General features: G+C 42.9%; 1 protein-coding gene across 7 annotated transcripts in view; it reads right to left on the bottom strand.

Annotated features, from left to right (window-relative positions):
* MRPL22 (mitochondrial ribosomal protein L22) overlaps positions 1–22,337 on the bottom strand; it is a 147,721-nt gene that overhangs the window by 87,922 nt on the left and 37,462 nt on the right. The window contains exon 7 of one of the 7 annotated variants that reach the window (XM_033927577.1): positions 20,549–20,843. The exons of the other annotated variants lie outside the window; for them this stretch is intronic. Coding sequence (XP_033783468.1) covers positions 20,632–20,843 — 212 coding nt within the window. The 3' untranslated portion in view covers positions 20,549–20,631. Of the gene's footprint in view, positions 1–20,548; positions 20,844–22,337 lie in introns of those variants that run through there. 7 annotated transcript variants of the gene reach the window in all.

Below are 22,337 nucleotides of genomic sequence, written 5' to 3' on the forward strand. Positions count from 1 at the left end.
TGGTAAAAAAAAATGCTTTTTCAGCCTTCACATGCTGAGGAAAGTCAGATCCTGCTTTCATCAAAATCACTTTACCATCCTTGTCCAATCCATCATACTTTCCAAATTGGACTATTGCAACTCTATTTACTTAAGCCTAACTAAGAAAAACCTCCATAGACTCCAGCGGATACAGAATGCTGCGGCCAAGCTCATCTTCGTAAAAAATAAATTTGACCACGTCTCTCCGCTTCTGTCCAAGCTTCACTGGCTTCCGATAATCGCCAGGGTCCACTTTAAATGTGCCTGCCTAACTTTCAAATTCCTACACGGCAACCTCCCTCCCTGTATCCCTCTTTCTTGGAGCTCCTCTAACCCTAATACCACCAGATCCACCCACAAATTTAAACTATCCTTCCCCTCATTAAGAGGCATTTCCCATACAGGAAAACTAGGGACCTCCCTCCCCTTCAGAATCACCGAACTCTGGAACAAACTTTCCTCCCCTCTTCGGAACCTGAGCTCTCTCCAACTTTTCCGCAAACATCTGAAGACCTGGCTATTCTCAAAAATCTGATACCTATTCCATCTCTAGCACTCTAAGCCCTCTAAAAACCCTTCATACTAGGACCTCTAACCTTTCATTGTTAGTTCTTTTCTATCCCATCTCCTGTAAACCGTGCAGAGCTCTACGAATGTGGAGATGATGCGGTATACAAACCTAAGGTTTAGTTTAGTTTAGTCTGTGTGCCCATCTGAAGCTGTAGGAGGGGGTGTTGAAAAGTTCTCAGCCCAACCAAAAGAATACACTTCTCCCTCCATATTCGCTGTGATAGGGGATATACAGAAAAACCGCAAATAACTTTTTCATATGTTATTCACTGTTTTCTATTAAAAACCATCGTGCGATTAACATGGTGGGAGACCTGGTCTTTTCCTGAAGGAGAGGCAAAACATGGTGAAGAAAGTGCTGGGAATCAGCGATTTTCTCTGTAAACGCTTGGAATCAGCAATTTCTCTATGCAAGCCGATGTAATTTGGGGGGCAGGAGCCAGCAAGCTAAAAACCGTGAATAATCGAAACCGCGAATGCTGAAACCGCAAACACGGAGGGAGAAGGGTACAGTTCAATCAATGATCTGAAACCATGTCAAAACACAGAATTTTGTTTCAGCAAATTGACACTTAACAAAATAAAATTACACTTTTTTCAGCTACAGAGGCAAAATGGTTCATAGACAACGGCGCGAAAGACAAAAGCGTGCGCCGACAATTGAGCACAGTGCGGAGGCGTGCGCCACACAAAATTACAGTTTTTAGGGGCTCCGACGGGGGGTTTTGTTGGGGAACCCCCCAGTTTACTTAATAGACATCGCGCCGGCATTATGGGGGGTTTGGGGGGTTGTAACCCTCCACATTTTACTGTAAACTGAACTTTTTCCCTAAAAACAGGGAAAAAGTTAAGTTTTCAGTAAAATGTGGGGGGTTACAACCCCCCACAACGCCCCCACAACGCAGCGCGATGTCTATTAAGTAAAGTGGGGGGGTTCCCCCCCCACGCCTCCCCGTCGGAGCCCTAAAAACAGTAATTTAGAGCGGCGCACACCTCCGCGCTGCGCTCAATTGTCTGGGCGCGCCTTTGTCCCGGCGCACTTTTGACCTGACACCAGGCAAAATAATAAAGGAGGCTGGTTGGATGGGCTGAGAACTTTTCAGCACCCCTTCATAATGCAGGAAAAAAAATAATAGAATGAAAGCAGACACAGACTGAGGCTTTTCCTTAAAATGTAATTTCTATAATAAATGCATCTTCTCAATCCTGAAAGAAGATAGCATTCTGCTAAATGTAATAAAACTCATCAATTCTGCAAGTTTAAAAAAAGGATTCCTTAGCATTCAACAGATTCTGTGCCCAGAATCTCTGTGTGAGTGAAACAGCAGTTATTATCTCCAGGAATATGGATTCATAATATAAAATTCATTCGCTTTATTGTTCAAAGTTGATTTGCATTAAATGTTGGCATTATACCTGCTGCCCTCGGTTTTCAGAAAGACATTAGTTTTAATTTGACTGAATTTTCATTTGGACCAAATATTTTATATCATTTTTAAAAATGTACTGTGTAGCTCAGGGGTGTCAAAGTCCCTCCTCGAGGGCCGCAATCCAGTCGGGTTTTCAGGATTTCCCCAATGAATATGCATGAGATCTATTAGCATACAATGAAAGCAGTACATGCAAAATAGATCTCATGCATATTCATTGGGGAAATCCTGAAAACCAGACTGGATTGTGGCCCTCGAGGAGGGACTTTGACACCCCTGAATAGCTCTAAAAAAAAAAAAATCCAGAACGATGAGCATCCAAAGGTCATCCTTTGTGGAATTATCAGGAGCAGATTTATTAATGTTGTCTTCTCCTGTTAATGTCTTCCCTCCCCGATTTGCTTGAGCCTTCTTTCACTCATTATCTCTGACATTATTTCTACCCCACTCACAGACTGTCATTTTCTCACTATTGTCTCCTGCCTCAGGGTTTCTTGCCATCTTTCCCACTATCCTATTTTTTCCCTTTCTAAAATATAAGCAAAACAATATGTGTGAGCAACAGAGAAGGGAGCTCCCCATTACGATTTTCTGGGTATTTCCAAGGGATCCTGGGCTTGATATATCATTGGTTTGACCCAGAAAAGCAATTTTTTAATTCTTAAATGTAACTGCATATGAAAAGGAGACAGGTCTGTACAGCGCTGCGTAGATCTGGCAGAATAATTACTAGTAGTAGTAGGGTTCAAAACCCAGTGATGCTCAGCAAGTCACTTAGGGGCCTCTTTACTAAGCTGTATTAGGTGCTAACACAAGCCTAAAGCAGCAAAAAAAATGGAGTATTGCAGGCCTCGGCCATCCTGTGGTAACTCTGAAATCTGTGCATGCCAAGCGTGCACTAAAAACGTTTTCTAATTTTTTTGAGGGCATGTCAGGGCAGAATGTGGACATTCCTGCATTAACCAGTTAGTACACCTTCATTGTTAGGTGCCATCAACTCGTGTTGCTTAGCAACTTGACAATTGGGGTTACCAGACGTCTGGATTTCCACTGACAGGTCCTTCTTTCGAGAACATGTCCGGGGGTCCGGACGGCTTTTCAAAACCTGGCACTTTGTTCGGGTTTTGAAAAGCCTCCTCTAAATCACATCGGGCAGGAGGAAACCCACGCATGCATGGATTTCCTCCTGCTCGATGAGAGCAGGGGGGCAGGGCTAGGGCGGGATTGGGGCATAATGGGGCTGGAATGGGTGGAACTGGGCAGGCCTGAGGGTTGGATCTATGGGGGTCCAGATTTTGCTACGTAATGTAAATGCGAATTAGTCGAGTCTCTTTCATTTGAAAGGAAACTCTGCAATAAGAGGGCATAGGATGAAGTTAAGAGGTGATAGGCTCCGGCGTAATCCAAAGAAATACTTTTTTACAGAAAGGGTGGTAGATGCGTGGAACAGTCTCCCCGAAGAGGTGGTGGAGACAGAGACTGTGTCTAAATTCAAAAGGGCCTGGGATCGACACGTGGGATCTCTCGGAGAGACAAAGAGATAATGGTTACTGCAGATGGGCAGACTGGATGGGTCATTTGGCCTTTATCTGCCATCATGTTTCTATAACCATAAAGTTCTATGACATCACAATGCAGCTGTAAAAAGCCTTAGCCAATAGGGAGGGGAGGAGACAGTGGATGCTGCAGATGAGCAGACTGGATGGGTCGTTTGGCCTTTATCTGCCACTATAAGAATGGTATCAAATTTTCATGGCAGAATACAGAAGTAGATCGCCGGGCCTTTTTTCTGTGCACTATAAATTTGATGTCACCATTGTTGCATCAAACGAGATCCTCCGCCTCCAACACTGCCCATCTGCTGTTGCCCACATGGGTGGTACATCGTTAAGCTGACATCTCCATTGAAATCTGTCCACCTTGAAACTACCGTCGGCATAGCTTTCAGCTGCACCAATGCACTCAAGCCCCAGTGGCACGACAAGCCCATGTACCATGACTGGAGACATCTACAGTTCTGTGTGCTACCTCAATAGTGGAAATAACGCCTACCATGGTAAATGCCTAGAAATGCGGCATTTACTGCTCGTCATAGTTGGGTGCCATTTATAGAATCGTACCTAGGGGTGACTAAATCGTTTTAGGTGCCGATGTGCATCAAAATCTTAGCTGCCAGTACATTAAACTAGGGTGTTCTTGGCCTAATATACTGGCACTAAGTCAATCCAAGCCCAAACTCCGTCCCAAATCCACCCTTAACCACACATACTTGCTGCTAGGAACCTTGGTGTAGATTTTTTAATGGTTTTTTTTAATGGTGCTTTCAATTTATAACACCAATTAAGCCAATTAAAAAAATTAACACCCTCCCATCCTTTTACTGAGCTAATGTAGAGGTTTATACCATGGCCAGGAGCATTAAATACGCTGACTCTGCTCCAACACTCTTAGGAATTTCATGAGCGTTGAAGCATTTAGCGCTCCGGGCTGTGGTAGAAACCTCTACTGTGGCTTATTGGCGGCTTTTATAGAATAAAGACTTTACTGCCTACAAAATGGATGGAAGAGCTCACTGGGAAGTTTAAAAAATGGTTGTCTGCTGAGGGCAACATTAGCGCATGGTCATTAATGCAAAAAAAAAAAAACCCCAGAAAATTAAGGGTTTTATGGTTGTAGTAAAACTAGCCTTAGTGTTTTTGTTTTTTAAATAATTTATATTCCACAAATCCTACAATTCTATGTGGATTACAAATTTTTCAGGTAATCAAACATTTTTCCCTAACTGAGAAGATCCCTCCTCTCCAAAATCACGGGCCTCTGGAACGATCTCACTATCCCACTGCGGAACCTGGGCTCCCTCCAACTATTCCGAAAACAACTGAAAACCTGGCTTTTCTCTAACATATAACATCTCTTCTCCCGTTACATCCCCTCTTTATTTGTGCCCTTGTAAATTTTTCTCCTCTTTCTTCCTATATTTTTAAGCTTTGTAAACCGTGTCGAGCTCCACTCCCGTGGAGATGATGCGGTATATAAACTTAAGGTTTAGTTTAGTCCTGGCACGCTTCCACTCTATCTAATGTACCTAGGGCAATGGGGATTAAGTGACTTGCCCAGGGTCACAAGGAGAAGTGCGGTATTTGAACCCACAACCTCAGGGTGCCAAGGCTGTCGCTCTAACCTCCTTTTGAGGGGGGAAAATGGGGGTCTCAACTTATATTCGATTATATACGGCAATCATGAAGACGTGGAACCTATGCAGAGTGCCAGATTCAGCTCTGGCCACTTTGCAAACTGCACGGACCATGCGCACTATGTTGCTCCTTAATACAACACTGACATCTCTCCGCTAGGGCAGGTTATTTGACCACACACCTCACCACTACAAAGTGCTAGCAGAGGCTGAGTTAGTCCCTGAAGCTACTAATACATATTGACAACAGGGCTAGTGATAACTCTCAGTCACACAATTTAAAAGGGAATTTAGTGACCTTGTCACGGCTGTATCTGATATCAGGAAATAACAGACATATAGGTACCATTCAAGAAATCATGTCTCTACTCTTTGAGCTTTAGAAATGACAGGACCTTGGTCTTATGATAACACAAAGCCATAGCTCCAAGGTATACTCTCGCCCTGCCTGGCAGTAGCCCAAAAATGCTTTACACTGTATATGTCCAAATTAATTACAGAAACACAGTGCGAAAGCAGTAATACAGCAGATTTATTGCTCCCCTTTGATCTCTTCAATATAGATTGTTAGAAGGGTGATGAAGAAGACAGAGAGGTAGCGAAGAATAATAGACTGCATTCTAACCTACATCTGACCTAGTTTGTACTTCCTAGGTTGGGGATGGGAATAGGCCAAGGGCAATGTCTACTAGCAGCAGTGGAAGGGCTTCGAATTCCTGTAATTCTTTGCAGGTGCATCAGTAGGGTTATCATAGTGGCCTATTGGTTACAGCTGCTGCCTCAGCATCCTGAGGAGGTGAGTTCAATTCCAGGGCTGCTCCTTGTGAACTCTGGGCAAATCACTTAACCCTCATTACCCCAGGTACCACAGTTAGGCAGATAGGGAAAACACCTACGAGTACCTGATTACTATTCAGTGTATTCTAAAGCACGTCGGACGAATCTCTTCATGAAAAAGGTGGTTAATAATCCAAAAAATAAATAAATAGCTTCATGTGTATAAAGAGGAGCTGAGCCAGTCCGGGTTTTTTTCAGCCTAATGCAGGCATAGACCTATGCAGCCTGACGAAAATGAAAATAACCCCAACCATTTGATTGAACGATCGAATAGTCAAGATTCTTTGGCAAGCTAAGTACAGTTTATTTTTCTCCTCAGCCCCACTGCTGTTACTCTAGCATAGCATCTTCTGTTTGGGACGGAAGAACAGGAGGGACTGAATGAGCACCCCCTCCTGCTCCCGACTTAAAGGGAGGAGGGGGGCTGATGAAAGATGATATCTTCTGGCAGGAGGGACTGGGCATCCCTCCTGCCATATTTAAGTTTGGGGGGGGGGAGGGGGAATGTAGCATCTGGTGGTAGGCAGGAGTGGGCATCCCACCAGGGATCCCTGCCTGCCTCCCTGTCTGCTTAGTCGTTGTACCACCCCCAAAGCCAACCCTGCCACTTCGCCGGAGCCAACATGCTCCATCCTCCCCCCCCCACAGCAGCAACCCTGCGCAGGGTTAGGGCCATGGCGCATGCAGCGACTCACATACTGCTGGTCCACAAGCCTTCCCACACACACATCAGTTCTGACATCAGAGAGAAGTGAAAATCGCTTTCTGGTTGGCCAGCCCGGAACCTTCTCTCCGACATCAGAATTGACGTCGGGGGGAAGGCTTGTGAGCCAGCCATGTGCAGTGTATGAGTCGCTGCATATGCTGTAGCCCTTCCCTATGTGGAGTTGTCAACTCCGGTGAGGTGGCATGGTCGGCTTCAGGGGGTGGTTAAGCAGGCAGACAGGGAGGGAAGGATCCCTTGTGGCAACGGCGGCTTCAGCAGGGGTCAGGTAGGGATCCCCGGTGGCGCCTACGACTTCTGTGGACAGGTTGGCTTCGGGGAAAAGGCATAAACAACACCGAAAGGAAGGTGCGTGAACATGGGGGCACTAACTTGGGACATAGGAGGGAATAGAAAGGGAGAATTGATGGGCATGAGTGTGAGAAATGGTGTACATGGGGAAAGGAAGAAAGGAAAATCAGCATAAAGAGGAGTGAGGTAGAGATGCATGGGGAATAGAAGGATTAGAAGGAGAAATGTTGGATATGGTGGTGGAGAGGGCAGATTGAAGAGGGTGCAAGGGGGAGGAATGTTGGACATAGTGATGGAGGGAGAAATGTGGCATTGTGCTGGAGAGGGGTGATAGAATGATAATAATAATAATTTTATTTTATATACCGCCATACCCAAAAAGTTCTAGGCTGTGCACAACAGTTAATTGTAATACAAACAATGCAAATCATTGAGAGTCAACAAGTTATGTGCATACAATATAGGAAAAATACATACAAGCCATATAAAAAGGGTACAACAATCTTAAAAAAAAAGTTATAATTATAAGATATGTTAAGAACCCAGCCTGTTAAATAATTGGAGAAATGGGCATGGGGCTGGTGGGCAGTGGTGAAAAATCCTGCACATGATCTGGGGGATGAGAGAGGGAGAAATGTTGGATGTGGCAGTAGAGGGTGTGGGAGAGATGCCTGGATCTCTCAAGACAGATGGACAGTGAGAAAGAAAGAGAGAGGGAGACATAGGCCAATAAGGGGGGTAGAGGAAAGAGGAAGAAAAGTTGGACTCATGGAGGGACAAAGAGAGAGATGTTGGTTGGGGAAGGGAATGGGATCTGGAGGAAAGGAAGAGTGCAGGAGGCAGAAAGAAAGAAATATTGGAAATGCAACCAGAGACTCATGAAATCACCAGATAACAAAGGTAAGAAAAATAATTTTATCTTCAATTTAGCGATCAAAATGTGTCGGTTTTGTGAATTTATATCTACTGTCTATATTTTGCTCTATATTTGTCCATTTTTCTATAGTTGTTATTGATTGCATATTTTAAAGTCATCTGCATTGACCTCTTTGGAACCCCTCCCCCCAAATATAAATGATAACATTTTCTGTGCGTACAGTGTGCTTTGTGTTTACCATTATATATTAATACGATTATACTGTGTGTATATGAAAAATGGATGGAAGAAATTGCGTTACAATTAGTACTAGGATCAGGGGCAGAGCTTGGGCGGGGGTACTTGGTTGGTTTTTTTCAGGCTTAGGGCAGGGATCTCAAAGTCCCTTCTTGAGGGCCGCAATCCAGTCGGGTTTTCAGGATTTCCGCAATGAATATGCATTGAAAGCAGTGCATGCACATGGATCTCATGCATATTCATTGGGGAAATCCTGAAAACCTGACTGGATTGCGGCCCTCAAGGAGGGACTTTGAGACCCCTGGTTTAGGGGGTACTTGGCTTGATGAAGTTGAGAAACACCTCTAGACCACTCATACCTACATTAAGCGGAGATCCCCCTTATTTTATAATTACATGTAGAACTTGGAGCAACACCACCCCATTCCACACATGACTCTCCCATTTCCATGCCCCCTTTTTGGACTCATGTAAATTTTAATTAAAACCGATTAGTGTCAATAATTGCTCATGAAGATCCCAACCCCACCCACCTAATGAAACACAGAACATGGCTCACATTCCAGAAGTTAACACAGGTATTCAGGCAAATGTAATGCAATCAAAGATCTATTTTAGGTTGACAGCATTGACTGATGGAGGAATCAGAGAGCAATCACCTACCGCCTATGGCAGGGGTAGGGAACTCCGGTCCTCGAGAGCCGTATTCCAGTCGGGTTTTCAGGATTTCCCCAATGAATATGCATGAGATCTATTTGCATGCACTGCTTTCAATGCATATTCATTAGGGAAATCCTGAAAACTCGACTGGAATACGGCTCTCGAGGACCGGAGTTCCCTACCCCTGACCTATGGCCTATACACCAACGGAGAGCCGAGAATTTACTTCCCAAACATCTAAAGCTAAAGGACAGCATCATCTCCATCCAGACAACTTCACTTTCAAGACTTACATCAACATAACATCAAAAAATTATTTATATACCGCGGTACCATAGGAGTTCTCTGCTGATTACAAAAAAAAATTTAAACAGTGACAATAAAAACAAATGACTTAGAATTTACAAAAATTTCTTAAATAAGTTGGTTTTCAATACTTTCCTGGACTGCTGGTAAGAGACAGAGCCAACAGATTAACAAATTCTTTTATCACAAGAGCTGCCTGAAAAGATAGGAGTCGTCGAAAATAGATCTTGTATAAACGACCGAAGGAAAAGCAAACAGATTACAATTACGTCTTGGGCATTGTGGACCATTTTTTTATTCATTAATCCACAAGATAATCAGGTGCTAAACCATGTAAGACTTTATAGCATATACAACCAAACTTAAATCTGACTCTGGCCTCGACAATAGTGCTCGAAAGACTACAAAATAAAGATCAATAATGCTGTACGCATGATTAGCATCTTCATGTCATTTTGTAGCCTGCATCTGATTTTAAGTGCAGCGAGATGGGTACGGGATTGTAAGCGAGCAGAGTGCTCACCACTTTCCAGCTCTTCCATTACTCCTGATTTATAATATGGCAGTGCTCATTCTAGCCCATAACCTTGAGCTTGTAAAATGCACAGGGAAAATTTACTAACTACTGTGCTTGTTTTAATGTACTGTTTGTTTTGTTTTTAATTTATTTATTTTGTAAAACACCAAGGCTATGGCACAAGAACTAGGAGATTTAAAACAGTCAATTATGGCTAATAGACCTTTAAATGTTGAAATGCATAAAAACATACAGGCCAATAATGAAACGGAATTATGTGTTTGCTGGCAGATGGCAAATGCATAACTCCCAATCCAGAAGTACCGTGTTTTCCCGAATATAAGACAGTGTCTTATAGTCATTTGGGGCCCAAAAAAGGCACTAGGTCATATTTTCAGGTAGGGGTTATTTTTTTCATATATATGATCATCTCTCCCTTCCTCTCCTTCACCCCAATTCTTCCTCTTTCCTTTCCCCTACATGTGCAACATCTTTCCTCCCCTCACCCATCCCCTTGCACCTTGCTTCTGCAGCATCTTTCTATTCCTCCATCCCTCTGTGCAGCAGAACCCTTGCCCAGCTTGTATCCTTCCCTCCCTCCCATCCCTTGTGCAGTAGAACCCTTGTCCAGCTTCCATCCTTCCTTCTCTTTCATCCCTCGTGCAGAACCCTTGCCCAGCTTCCATCCTTCCCTCGTGCAGAAGAACCCTTGAGCATCTGCCCCCACTACACCTCCGCTGACCCACCATCCTTCCCTCCCAACTGACCCCGCCAACCGCAACCATAAATACCTTCCGGCAGAGGAGCGTCAGGCCAGCAGCACTCATAGGCTGCTTCACAGCCTTCTCACTGGAGAATTCCCTCTGCCGCATTACTGATGATGTCATCAGTACACAGAAGGCCGCGAAGCAGCCTGTGAGTGCTGCTGGCCTGATGCTCCTCTGCCGGAAGGTATTTATGGTCACGGTCGGCGGGGATTGGTTGGGAGGGAAGGATGGATGGTCAGCGGGGGTTCGGCTGTGCGGCAGGTCGGGGGGGGGGAAGCATGGCTGCCTATGACTAGGGTTTATTTTCGGGGGTAGGGCTTATATTACAACCTATCCCCAAAATCATGCTAGGGCTCATTTTCAGGGAAACACAGTAGCTCTAACATTAGGCCGTCACTTCAGGTGGCAAATGTTTAGGAGTGACAAGTACCTTCCAGATATCCCAATGGCAGTCAACTACCTTCATCACCTTTTGATAGTCCAGTATCTAAGAATTTGATCATGGATGCCTGTAAGCATACAGTTGATTTTGATATACATGTAACTAATATCTCTATTAAAATTCACAGAACACTCCCCAATATATCTGCTGAGCCCAATAACATCCCTCACTGCCCACTACTAGGTCTCCTACTCCATAAAGTAAAACAGCTGTCATTTTTAGAGCTGCCCGTTCCTGTCTCCCATCATTCTATACTGCCTCGATTACTGTTCTTACTAGTGGCCACATCGCCTCACTGTCGATGGCAGAGCCTCCATCTGCAAGTTTGATGGAGTCCTTTGGCTCTCAGTCCAGCAGGATATGACAGATATGAATTACTTTCCGAGGTCAATCATCTGCTATAATAATTCCCTTAGCGCGCATGCGCATTTCAAACCTGGTGGCTCCGTGCGTCCGTAGCCAGCAGAGAAATTGTATTGTAAGAAGAGAAGTTGGTAAAGCATTCGGCGCGTACGTTCGATTTGCTGCGAATGGCGGTTTACTTTACTCAGCAGCAGTTATTCTGTGCCGGTTGCCGCTTGATTAAAAAAAAAAAAAAAAAAGGTAGGTGGGAGATGGGGCACAATAACTGACATCCCCCCTAACATCACCAATATTCCCCTGACATCTCCACACACACACACACAGAAGAACAGGGGGGCCAAACAGACGGGACATTGACAGACTGACAGAAAAGGTGGCATTGAAAGATATACACAGAAGGACAGTGGGCCAGGGAGAGAGATTGAAAGAAAAAGAAAACCAGACAGTGGACAAGGAGAAAGACACACAGAGAAAAAAAGGCATACAGCAGCCAAGAAGACAGTCAGCAAAAAAAGACAGACAGACAGACAGACAGTGGCCAAGGAGAGAGAGAGAAAGAAAGCGGCCAAGGAGAGAGAGAGAGAAAGAAAGCGGCCAAGGAGAGAGAAAGAAAGAAAGCGGCCAAGGAGAGAGAAAGAAAGAAAGCGGCCAAGGAGAGAGAAAGAAAGAGGCCAAGGAGAGAGAGAGAGAGAGAAAGAAAGAAAGAAAGCGGCCAAGGAGAGAAAGAGAAAGAAAGCGGCCAAGGAGAGAGAGAGAAAGAAAGAAAGCAGCCAAGGAGAGAAAGAAAGAAAGAAAGAGGCCAAGGAGAGAGAGAGAAAGAAAGAAAGCGGCCAAGGAGAGAATGAGAGAGAGAGAGAGAAAGAAAGAAAGCGGCCAAGGAGAGAGAAAGAAAGACAGACACACATCTATTCTAGCACCCATTAATGTAACGAGCTTAAAGACTAGTAAGTAAATAATAGATTAATCGTTAACTGTAATGTGTGATTTTTGTGTTGTGAAAGTTGGTGAAAGCATGGAGCTAGAGAAACTACTGGGCTGATAAAAAGCTTTCTACTTGTATTAATTTTAAGTTCTGACAGTTGTTGCTGAACACTTATCTACATAAATACCAAACAGCAGCTGTGTTAAGGGGTTTCTCCTATTATGTGTCTATGAGAAAAACAGTTTAGCACATCTGGTTACATTCATTACATAGGCGCACAGAGCCCCAGCTCATGCATTTTATACAGCTGTTAGAGCAACACATACTGGAGTTTATTTTGACAGAAAATCTAAACCAGCCACACTGATCTCTAATGAATGCATTTTCTGGGCAGAAATCCCAGACTGACAGCCATGTACCAACACCATAAAAACTTTTAAATAGTGCCCTGAAGAAACGAAACATGATCTAATGCAGAAAAGTACAAGTAAATCTATGCACAGAGTTTGCAAATGTTTGTAGAAATAGGTATGAAGCAAATATATATATATATATATATATATATACATATATATATATATATTTCCAAACTTGGAACATTGGCAGGATGTTCATATATACACATATATAAATCCATATATACCATGACCACATCTCTCTATGTATAAAGCACTTTACAGATGCATGCATTTATACATAAAAACATAATTCAGGTAAATCATGAATTAAATAACAGAAGCCTTATCTCCATCCAAAGCCTCAGTATTAATATCCATATTAATTTATTGGATGGGTTGTTTACACAATTTATACATGGCTTTTCCTGGCAGTAGGTTAAATAGTTTATTTGGGTTTTTTTTTGGGGGGGTTAGGGGGGTGGTTATGCAGTAAGGGCTCTTGAAATTTTCCCTTTTTATCCAATATTTCAGCAGTACTCCATAAGAATTGCCACTGCTGGGTCAGACCAGTGGCCCATTGTGCCCAGGAATCCGCTCACGCGGCGGCCCTTAGGTCAAAGACCAGTGCCCTATAGGAGTCTAGCCTTGCCTGCGTACGTTCTGGTTCAGTAGGAACTTGTCTAACCTTGTCTTGAATCCCTGGAGTGTGCTTTCCCCTATAACAGCCTCCGGAAGAGCGTGCCAGTTTTCTACCACTCTCTGAGTGAAGAAGAACTTCCTTATGTTTGTACGGAATCTATCCCCTTTTAACTTTAGCGAGTGCCCTCTCGTTCTCTCCACCTTGGAGAGGGTGAACAATCTCTCTTTCACTACTAAGTCTATTCCCTTCATTATCTTGAATGTTTCGATCATGTCCCCTCTCAGTCTCCTCTTTTCAAGAGAGAATAGGCCCAGTTTCTCTAATCTCTCACTGTATGGCAACTCCTCCAGCCTCTTAACCATTTTGGTCGCTCTTCTCTGGACCCTTTCGAGTAGTACTACGTCCTTTTTCATGTACAGCGACCAGTGTTGGACGCAGTATTCCAGGTGGGGGTGCACCATGGCCCGGTACAGCGGCATGATAACCTTCTCCGATCTGTTTATGATCCCCTTCTTAATTATTTCTAGCATTCTGTAAAGGTATAGAAAAATCACGTTCCATACCCTAAAATTTCACATCATTTTCTTGAAGCCATTTGTGGCCAACACTGCAATTTCAGGTTACAGTTGCAGGAGGTCAAATCGAAGAGGGAAAAAAAAGTGGGTTTTTTTTCTCACCATAGCTGTTTAATCAACTGTCCCACGGGAAAAAATGAAAGACTTTTAAAATACATTGTCATCTTTCGCTGTTTGGATTAGGCTTTTTTATTTATTTACAGTTTTCAATCACTGTAGTTAATAGCTTGTATGGCTTATTTACTTTTCTATCCTGTGCAAGACAGACTGCTCAAAGGAGCTCTTCTACTGATCAAATCAAAACCAAAAGATAAGCATACAAGAGGGGTAGTTTTACTGAGCAAGCAAGCCTCATTCCTTGAATCTTTAGAATCTAATTTTGGCTGCACACCACAGCAGTTTAAAATCGGCATTAGGCAATTTAAAGCATAAAAATAAGGTAGAATCCACAACACAGAAGCAATAGCCACCATCCCCCCAATTGTACCACAGCTGGAAATATATTAACCCTCCCCAAGAATAGCAAAAGAGCACAATTACAGGAAGCCCTCTGCAGGTTGTCTCAAAATAAAAAAAACACACACTGCCGAGGCCAATCAGTTCACCACAGACTGTAGTGGGCAACTCCACAGTACAGCCTTAGACAGCATAAATGCAAACACTATACTTCTTCAAACTTAAGGGGGAAAAAAAAAAAAAAAAGATCTGCAATAATAATGCCCTAAAACATTATAATGATAACACTTTAGAGTATCTCCCATAAGCATTTAATTTGCATTTAACAAGATTGCTACTGCAAGCAAATAGTAATAAGACTTATATTTTATATAGCACTCTATTAAGTCTTTTATTGTTATGTAAGTAACTTATAACAAGGAACTTATTAAATAACAATTAAAGGCTCATTGGAGCAAGCAAGCTAATTAGCAATTGCGGGCTTAAACAATATATTACCCAGTGGAGGAGATATCTACTGGGAAGTTAATAGTCAGACGAGCAATCCAAGGATTTGAGGAGTTTAGAGCAGTCCTCAAGACACCACTAGCCAGTCAGGTTTTCAGGATATCCGCCATAAATATGCCCAAGATAGAGCAACACGTTCTGCCTCCAATGTATTCAAATCTCTCTCAATGGATAGTCTGAAAACCCAACTGGTTAGGTGTATTCTGCAGATTTGGTTGAGAACTAATGACTTAGGTCCCCGTCTCCTCCACTTTCTAAGGTCCAAAGAGATACAGATATGATAGCAGCTGCTACTACTACTTATCACATATACTGTATAGCACTGAAAGGCATACACAGCACTGTATATTTGACTTTTATTAGACGGTCCCTGCTCAGAAGAGCTTACAATCTGACTTGGAAAGACAGACATGACATATAGGGTTGAGGATGCAGAACCCAATGTGAGATGAATTAGGAGCTGAAAGCACTCTCGAAGAGGTGGGCTTTTAACTGGGCCCTGAACACAGCCAGAGACAGGGATTCTGGCAGCTTGTTATAAGCATACGGTGCTGCAAGGTAGACAAGACAGAGAATGGAGTTGGAAGAGGAAGAGAAGCAGCTCTGGTTTCGTTAAAGTCACTTAGAATTTGGTTCATAGAAGCTTTTTCCCATTGCACATCTTGGTGAATCGAACAGTTTGTAGTTGTGATGAAAGCTACGTTGGAATTTAAGTGCTTATTTTGCAACGAATGTATGTACAATTTATGGCACTTTGCATTAGTTTTGAAAACTAATAAAGATCTATAAAAATCAATATTGGACGATCCCTGATCCACCAAGGTTTTGGCATTGGAGAAACCAGTTACATCAGTTGGCCATCTGGGAAGCTAGAGATGCTGGAAGGGCTAGGAAGCAAAAAATTATGTTTTTGCAGATCTGGGATCCATATTTGCAAACATTACATCCTAAAGGTCGAAGTGTGGTTTTAAGTTGGGTATCCTAATTGGGTTTTTATTTATTTAGTAGGATTAGTGTTTTGATGAGATGGGTGGTGAGGGGAAGGGGGGGGGGTTGGCGAGGGGATGTAGAGAGTATTTATATGTGTTTGTTATATTATTGTATTTGATGCATCATTATTGTAAACATTTGCGTCTTCAACTGTATTTGATGATGTTTGCATCAATAAAAATTGTTTAAACCTAAAGATCTATAAAAAAAGAAGAAGAAGGGTTGCCATGGTAATCGCTACAGGTGGTTTATGTCAATGTGGTGTCTCCAAGAACAGTAGCCCCTGGATAGAGTTACCAGTTAGGAAAAAAGTCAAATTCGTGTTCAGCCTTCAACTTAAGAGGATGGAAATAAGATTTCCCAAATCTCTATTATTAAATACTGGTATAAAGGAAAGGACAACTAACAAGTTTCAGGCAATGCCATGTTTACTGGAAAGACTCAATACACTTATGCAAACTTTCAAGAGTAAAATACCCTTCATCTCTCAAAAAAGATGCTACCTGAATGCGTAATTGATATATTTTACTGCACCCTACAGCAGCTATTTGCAACCCAGTCTTCAGGGCACACCTAGTCCCATTGGGTTTTCAGGATATAAACAATGAATATTCATACAAATCTAACTCGTGTCTAACTCATGAATATTCATTGTGGATATTCTCAAAACCCAAATGGGACTAGGTGTGCCCTGAGGACTGGGTTGAAAATAGCTGCAACATTAGTCGCATTGTATCAAATTCATTTATATAAAAATATGAATATTGTGCTGGCCACACCTTGCTATATAGAGATCTACATTCTACTACCTAAATTTGTCATGGTTACTGTAGAGTAGAGTTTGTCTTTGGGGCACACCAAGTCCCACTGGGTTTTCTAGATATCCACAATGAATATGCACGAGATAGATTTACATGCCAACCTCTCTCATGCATATTCATTGCTATATTGCAGATATTAAATACGATTCTAAATACACAGTACATTTGATTTCTTTTTATTAAACACATACATTGTGAAAGCAGAATGCATAGGTTTCAAACAATCTTTTATACATATTTGAAGTAAAGTTGTCCATATCTTTACTACAAACACTTAAAATCTGCCATAGTTTTCTAAAATGGTTGCAGAATCTACCGTATTTTCACACATATAACGCGTGCGTTATACACGATTTTACAAACCGTTCATAACCGTGCGCGTTATACGTGTAAGCGCGTTTTACAACTTTTTTTTTTCAATCTGACCCGGCATCCCTCCTGCGAACCGGCATCCTCCCCCCCCTGCTCGCGTCACCCCCCCCTCCCCCGCGATCCTACATCCCCCCCAGCACCGCAAAACATCTCTTACCCGATTGGACACCGGCACCAGCACCAATGCACAGGACGTGCCAGTGCCAGTGCCCAAAGATCCTCCCTCGTTGGTTTGGGCTGGGCGGTGCGGTGCAGGAGAGATTCTCCTTCTTCCTGCGCTGGGCTGGACTAGGCTTTGAGCATTTGCGCATGCTCAAAGCCTTCTGGTCTCGCTCTCTCTGAGATTATCTCGGAGAGAGCAAGACCAGAAGGCTTTGAGCATGCGCAAATTCTCAAAGCCTAGTCCAGCCCGGCGCAGGAAGAAGGAGGATCTCTCCCGCACCGCACCGCCCAGCCCAGCCCAAACCAACGAGGGAGGATCTTCGGGCACTGGCACATCTTGTGCATTGGTGCTGGTGCCGGTGCCCAATCGGGTAAGAGATATTTTGCGGTGCTGGGGGGGATGTAGGATCGCGGGGGAGGGGGTGGGGATGCCGGTTCGCAGGGGGGATGCCGGGTCAGATTGAAAAAAAAAAGTTGTAAGCGAGCGGGGGGAGGATGCCGGTTCGGAGTAGGCGGGAGGAGGTTTTAGCATGCGCGGTATACGCGTGTGTGAGCTATATTACATTTTTTTAACATAAATTTGTGTTCCCCGCGCGCTATACCCGTGTGCGCGTTTTACACGGGTGTGCGGTATATGGGTGAAAATACGGTACTCCTAATCTTGGTTCTGGGTAACAGACTTCAATTGCAGAACTTGTTCAGTTACCTTTTCAGCACAGTTTCTGCAAGCAGAAGAAATTTGGGTAGGGGGTAGAGTCTCTGGTAATTGCAACTGCATGCTTCATAGCACATTAACCCTCAAATTCTGTATATAGCACCACAAGTTGTGTGCGCAAATCAATGTACACAGTCGATTTACATGCACAACTTAATTGTTTAGCAAGACCAAATGGCACCAATAATTGGACCATTGGACTTGGTGTGCCCCTGTTGTAGAAGCAGCGTTCAGCCATTCACAGAGCCTTGAAGAAAGACTCCCAGTCATCTTGTAACATCAATATCCAATCTCTAGCTAAAGCCTTGGTCTTCATTGGCAGTTGTTAAGAGCCATCAACAGGTCAAATTTTCAGGATACATGGGATATATTTCAAGTTTTATTTCCAGAACAAAGGTAGCTACCAAAATCACCCGCTGGGTGACTACTTTCAAAGAGGATTCTAGAAACTGAGGTTTATTCTTGCCATATTAGCTCTATCCTTTTCCCAGATAACTCCTCCTAAAGATAGCTACCGGTAATACGTTTTCATCAATGGTGGTAGAGTGTTTTCTGGAATCTTTAATACTTGCATAAAGTATCTCCTTGTCATGCCCATAGGAGATATTAGGGGTGGGGGAGGAAATGGGGGAATCCAAAAATCTTAGATTGTTCCCTCTGACTTGATTTTCCAAGTGTTCCATCTTGCGTGTCAAAGTTTATCTTTTTAATAAATGCAGTATTCAATACTTGAACCTCATTCATTTTGGAGTTTAAGGTTTAAATTTTTGTAGCTTGATGATCCAATCTTTGACCTTGAATCAGAACTAAATCTTTTAACTAACAAAATCAGACACAAACATTTGACATATTAAACTCACGTTTGGCTTCCCAAAGCACCTCCAAGGTAATGGTGGCTAGTTTCTGGATTTCTCTCAACTATAAATCCTAGGCATTATCTCCCTCTGTGATCCATTGACTTGTAATGTTAAAGCATTAAAGCTTTCTACCGTTCTTGATGCTCTTATTCCACTGTGAGAGGTGATCCCACTGGCAAAGCTGAGCTAAATGTGATTTCTGTAGAGCTTCAACTTTGCCCCCCTGCCACAGAAGCAATTTTGGGCCACTGAGGCGCCACCCTATTGACAGGGTTCAGAGAGGCTCCCTCTGCACTGTTGCCAATGAACTCTTCCGCTGGACCAGCAGGAAAAATGAAAGCGCTGGAAACCTTGGCATCCTGAAAATTCTCAAGCGTGGTCTGCTTCATGACAGGGGTTGATCCGGCTGCAGTTGGACCAACTCGAATTTTCCCTTTCTCCCATACTTCCATTGAGCAAAAGAAGCCAAAACAGCAAGACATACACCCCAGAGAAACCACAGGTATGTCTTATCGAGATGCCCTCTTGGATCTTCCTTGGCAATTTATTGTTGTGATTTCTTCATGATCAAAAGGCTAGCACAGAGGTAGAGCTGAAAACAAAAACAGTTTCTGCAGGGAATCTGAATCCTGGACTATGATTTGTAAGTCTTCTCCGTGTCCTTCTTCTGGCTCCCTCTGTTATTCTCCTTTGACCTTGTTGGGACTGTATAAGACACAGGCTCTCCACCGTTCTTCTATTCTTCCCCCACCTTCAGTAAAGGATCCAGTGCCCTTCTTTGGCCCTGGTTGCTCATCAGGAGGGTAGAGACTCCTTGCATGGGTGAAAAAAGGGGCCCCCTAATCCCTCTTTACTAGAGTTATGTGCTAGAAAGTTACAGCACCTTCCCTTTAGAATTGTTACACACCATGCTCCCCTTGGCCTACATATCGCATAACCCCACTTTGTCAGTGCTAATTCCATATACCATTACTGTTGCCTAGTTTTAGAAAATAAGCAATAAAACAACTATCCTGGGGTCAACCATAAGTTGTTTACTTAATTTGTATGTCAAAAAGCTTTACCAAAAAATGCCAGTCAAAGAAATCAGATTTGCATGATACAATCATTCTTTTTTAAAACCTGCTGCTTCAAATCTAGCAACCCACTGGATTCAATATAGTACAATTTCTTATGCTCGGTTGCTCCCCATCTATTCTCACCAGCCACCTCCTCCCTAGGATCACTTACATAAAAGGACAGTTTATCCTTTTGCTTCTGTCTGTTCACTAAGAAATATCCTGTAGCCTGATGTCCTCTTCAGGACATATACAAAGAAGTATCCTAGACAATGAGAGTTCCAATCCTGCACACACTGAAGTTTATTTAGTAATTTCTAGAGGTATCCTATGGGATTTTCTTTTTTATGATGCATTTTTCTCTCTTAAACCGCTCTCATGTTTGCTGACCCACCTGTATCAGACATTCTGGAAATAAGAAACTGCAGGATCAGCACACAATTAAGCAAAAGTCATACAGATGAAATGGATTTAAAAAGAAAAAAAAACCCAAAACGAAAGCAGCAATTCAATGCTTTCTGCTTTTTCTTTTTCCATTTTAAAAACACCAACAGTTCATACCGCGTGTCAATATTTCCTTGGGCATCTCCCTCAGGATTTCCCTCTGGCAAACTAGAAGCGAGGATGGAAGGCAGGAGCTTAAGTGTATTGTCAGAAGTCAGTGATGTGACAGTCATGACAAATACGGGGGAAAACAGAACCACCTAACAGTAAACTACTGTCTGGAGGAAAAGTATACTAGTCTATAAAATCAGTTTTCATTATTTCGGTGAAAACAAAAAAGGAGGGTCCTGCCAAAAAGATATACGCTGTGCAAATAAACTGAATATGCAACACAAAACCATTTTAACGTTTTCATTTGTATGGCTTTAAAAACTATGACAGACATATGTACATTATATGAATACAAACAGTTTAGGAGATCAGAGTCCATGGACAATGGTGCGATTGCACAGCTGCTGTACGTATTCCTTAGCAAGGTCAAAGCCGGACTTAGGTGGCTCCATAGGAGGTGGAGGACCTTCCACCAGCTTCACAAAGTAATGACACTTCACTTTGTCCATAATACCAAACATGCCACGGCCGTGATACCGGATTCGTTTCAAGTATTTACCTTTCCCTGAAAAGGACTCGGCTACAAGGGGAAAAAATGAACACACGTTATTTCTTAAAAGGACACAAGAAAAGCAATTTTCACTTTGTCACTGAAAAAAAAAAAAAAAAAAAGGACATACTCATGACAAATGGTGATTTTGTGTTGGGGAATATCAGCATACAGACAAGTTTCCCATCTAAATGCCAGTCTCGGCTTATGGTTTTTAAGAATGCTGCCCAATCTTACAATATAGGTGAATGAGCCTTCAACTCCAGCTCAAATGATCCACATAAACTAAAACAGCTTGCAAAAACCAGGACAATGTTATTTTCAGCTCCCAGGCAAAAATATAGTTTACACCAACTGGCAGGTTAAGTTGCAGTAACTCCATGTCACCCAACATAGGCAGTACTAAGAATGATGAAAATCCTAGGCAAAAGGTACTACAGAAAGCACGAGCGTCGGACAGTAAAGCAATAGCTAGTCTCTTCAGAACATGTCTGCATCTTGACCTTATGGCTTCCTCTTTTGCTCATGGAAAAACCTCTTTTTATGACGAATTCTATTTTTATCTGTATCTCTAATCAAAGAATTCTCAGTGGAGCACATCACCATCATACAAGGAAGAGTAGTGGGCTGAGGTCCCCGTTGGGACAGATAGGGAAACTACCTGCTTACTATTCAATGGATTGTACAACCGCTGTTATTGGCGGATGAAAGGTGGGATATTAAATAAAGAAAACCATAACTATAACCAATGAAGCCTGGGTTCAAATCCCACTACTGCTCTTTCTTGTGATCGTGGGCAAATTGCTTAATTCTTCATTACCTCGGGTGCAAACTTAGGGCTCCTTTTACAAAGCCGCAGTAGAGCATTGCAACATTTACCATGCTGGCCCTTGGTAGACGAGGTTAGACATGTTCTTGCTGAACGCAGGTAAGGCTAGACTCAAATAGGGCACTGGTCTTTGACCTAGGGGCTGCCGTGTGAGTGGACTGCTGGGCACGATGGACCACTGGTCTGACCCAGCAGTGGCAATTCTTATGGTGGCCCATCTAGCCCAGTGTTCTGCTTCCAACAGTGGCTAATCCAGGTCACAATCACCTGGTATACCCAAATAGTAAAACATTCCATGCTCCTGATCCAGGGTAAGCACTGGCTTCCCCCATGTCCATTTGTCCAAACCTGTTTTTAAACCCAGATATGCTAACCGCTGTGACATCTTCTGGCAACAAATTCCAGAGCTTAATTGAGAGAAAAATAAATTCTTCCTATTCATTTTAAAAGTATTAGCATGTCACGTCATTGAGTGTCCTCTAGTCTCTGTACTTTTACCTGTCCTACACCACTCAAGATTTTGTCAACCTCCATCTATCTCCCCTTAGCCATCTCTTTTCCAAGCTGACAAGACCTCATATGAGAGGCGTGTCATCCCCTTTATCATTTTGGTCACCCTTCTTTGAATCTTTTCTAATTCTGCTCTATCTTTTTTGAGATACAGCAACTAGAATTAAATGCATTGCTCTAGTTGA

Source organism: Geotrypetes seraphini, chromosome 18 (assembly GCF_902459505.1).
Source record: "Geotrypetes seraphini chromosome 18, aGeoSer1.1, whole genome shotgun sequence".
Lineage (NCBI taxonomy): Eukaryota > Metazoa > Chordata > Amphibia > Gymnophiona > Dermophiidae > Geotrypetes > Geotrypetes seraphini.